General features: G+C 31.7%; 1 protein-coding gene across 1 annotated transcript; it reads left to right on the forward strand.

Moving 5' to 3' along the window:
- Nucleotides 1–18: 18 nt before the first annotated feature.
- Nucleotides 19–1,602, forward strand: LOC135802992 (probable ATP-dependent RNA helicase pitchoune; the record flags this gene model as incomplete). The annotated part of the gene is made up of 6 exons (XM_065316623.1): nt 19–279; nt 343–450; nt 525–671; nt 894–1,304; nt 1,358–1,522; nt 1,583–1,602. Coding segments are annotated over exons 1-6 (945 nt in total), but the record flags the coding sequence as incomplete, so codon positions are not given.
- Between the last annotated feature and the right edge of the window lie 5 nt (nt 1,603–1,607).

Here is a 1,607-nt window from a genome sequence, read left to right on the forward strand (position 1 = left end):
CACTCTGGTTGAGAAGTATCTGGAAGGCAATCTACACTGTGCGTTGTTGAATTTTAACCACAAATATCTTGTTTTCGAGGTTCACGTGTTGCACGTGTTGTTGCAAAAAGTGTTGTTTCTTCATTATTTCAACATTACAATACATTTATTATAACAATTGTGTCAAATAACAAAATTAATTAATCATGTCGCTGCCCGAGAAAGTACTGATGAGAAAAATTAAAAAACGTGAAAAGAGTAAGCTTAAATTAGTTAAGCTAAAGGAAGCTGAGAAAGAAGGTGTGTAAATGCTTTTTGCTAGCAACAAGAATTATTTTTAATATGTTGGTGTATGAATTTCAGAAAAGCAAACAAAAACAAAAACACAAACTAATGGAGTACATTTAGTTACTCAGGAAGAAGTAAAAGCCCAGAAAAGGTTGAATAAATCTGAAGATGGACCTGCAAAAAGTAAGTTTATCATAAATGATGTAAAAGACTTCTATTTTTATAAGTTTATATATAAATCAATATATAATTTCCAGAGAGAAAGAAAAATAAGAAAAAGAATGACCTTGACTTGGAAGCTGATGAAGATACAAGTCAAATAGAATCTGACATTGATTTAAATGATGAATCTGCTGAAGAGCTTGATGAAGATGTGTCAGGTGTACCTGATGAAAAGAAAGCATGTAAGTTGTATAAAATATTGATTTCTAAATGTAAAAACATAGTTTCATGATGAGTATAAGGCGAATGTGAATATACTCCTCAATTTTTTTTTCAATAACATGAAAAATTATGAGTTGAGAGTTTGAATATAACAAATAACTGATATTTATTTACATGTAAAGTAATTTGTATTCATAAATCAAAAACTACAACACATTATTTTAATAAATATATATTTTCAGTGCCTGGTTCATCAGTGGGCTTGGAAATCCTCAGTAACTGCACATTTGCTTCCCTGGCAGACAAAGTGTGTGAACAAACATTGAAAGGAATTGAAGATATGGGTTTCACTACTCTCACTGAAATCCAAGCCAGGTCCATTCCGCCGCTATTAGAAGGACGTGATTTAGTTGGAGCGGCGAAAACAGGCTCTGGCAAAACATTAGCTTTCCTTATTCCTGCTGTTGAATTGATTTACAAATTGAAATTTATGCCGAGAAATGGTACAGGTGTCGTTATTATATCTCCCACTAGAGAACTGTCCATGCAGACATTTGGTGTGCTTAAGGAATTAATGGCACATCATCATCATACTTATGGTTTGGTCATGGGTGGTGCTTCAAGACAAACAGAAGCACAAAAATTATCTAAAGGTAAATGATTAAAAGAAAATAAAAATTTGTTTTGTAATATTTATAATATTTAGGTATAAATATTCTGGTTGCTACGCCTGGTCGTCTCCTGGATCATTTGCAAAACACGCCTGATTTTCTCTACAAAAATCTACAGTGTTTAGTCATTGATGAAGCTGATCGAATTTTGGACATTGGATTCGAAGAAGAAATGAAACAGATTATTAATTTACTTCCAAGTAAGAAAATCAATTTCATTTATATATGAAACATTTGTTTATTATTATTATTACTTTTAGAACGACGTCAAACAATGCTCTTCAG

Source organism: Atheta coriaria, unplaced genomic scaffold, assembly GCF_025399875.1.
Source record: "Atheta coriaria isolate IRGN ID8LTWV9N9 unplaced genomic scaffold, Caltech_Dcor_3.1 contig_78_pilon, whole genome shotgun sequence".
NCBI lineage: Eukaryota > Metazoa > Arthropoda > Insecta > Coleoptera > Staphylinidae > Dalotia > Dalotia coriaria.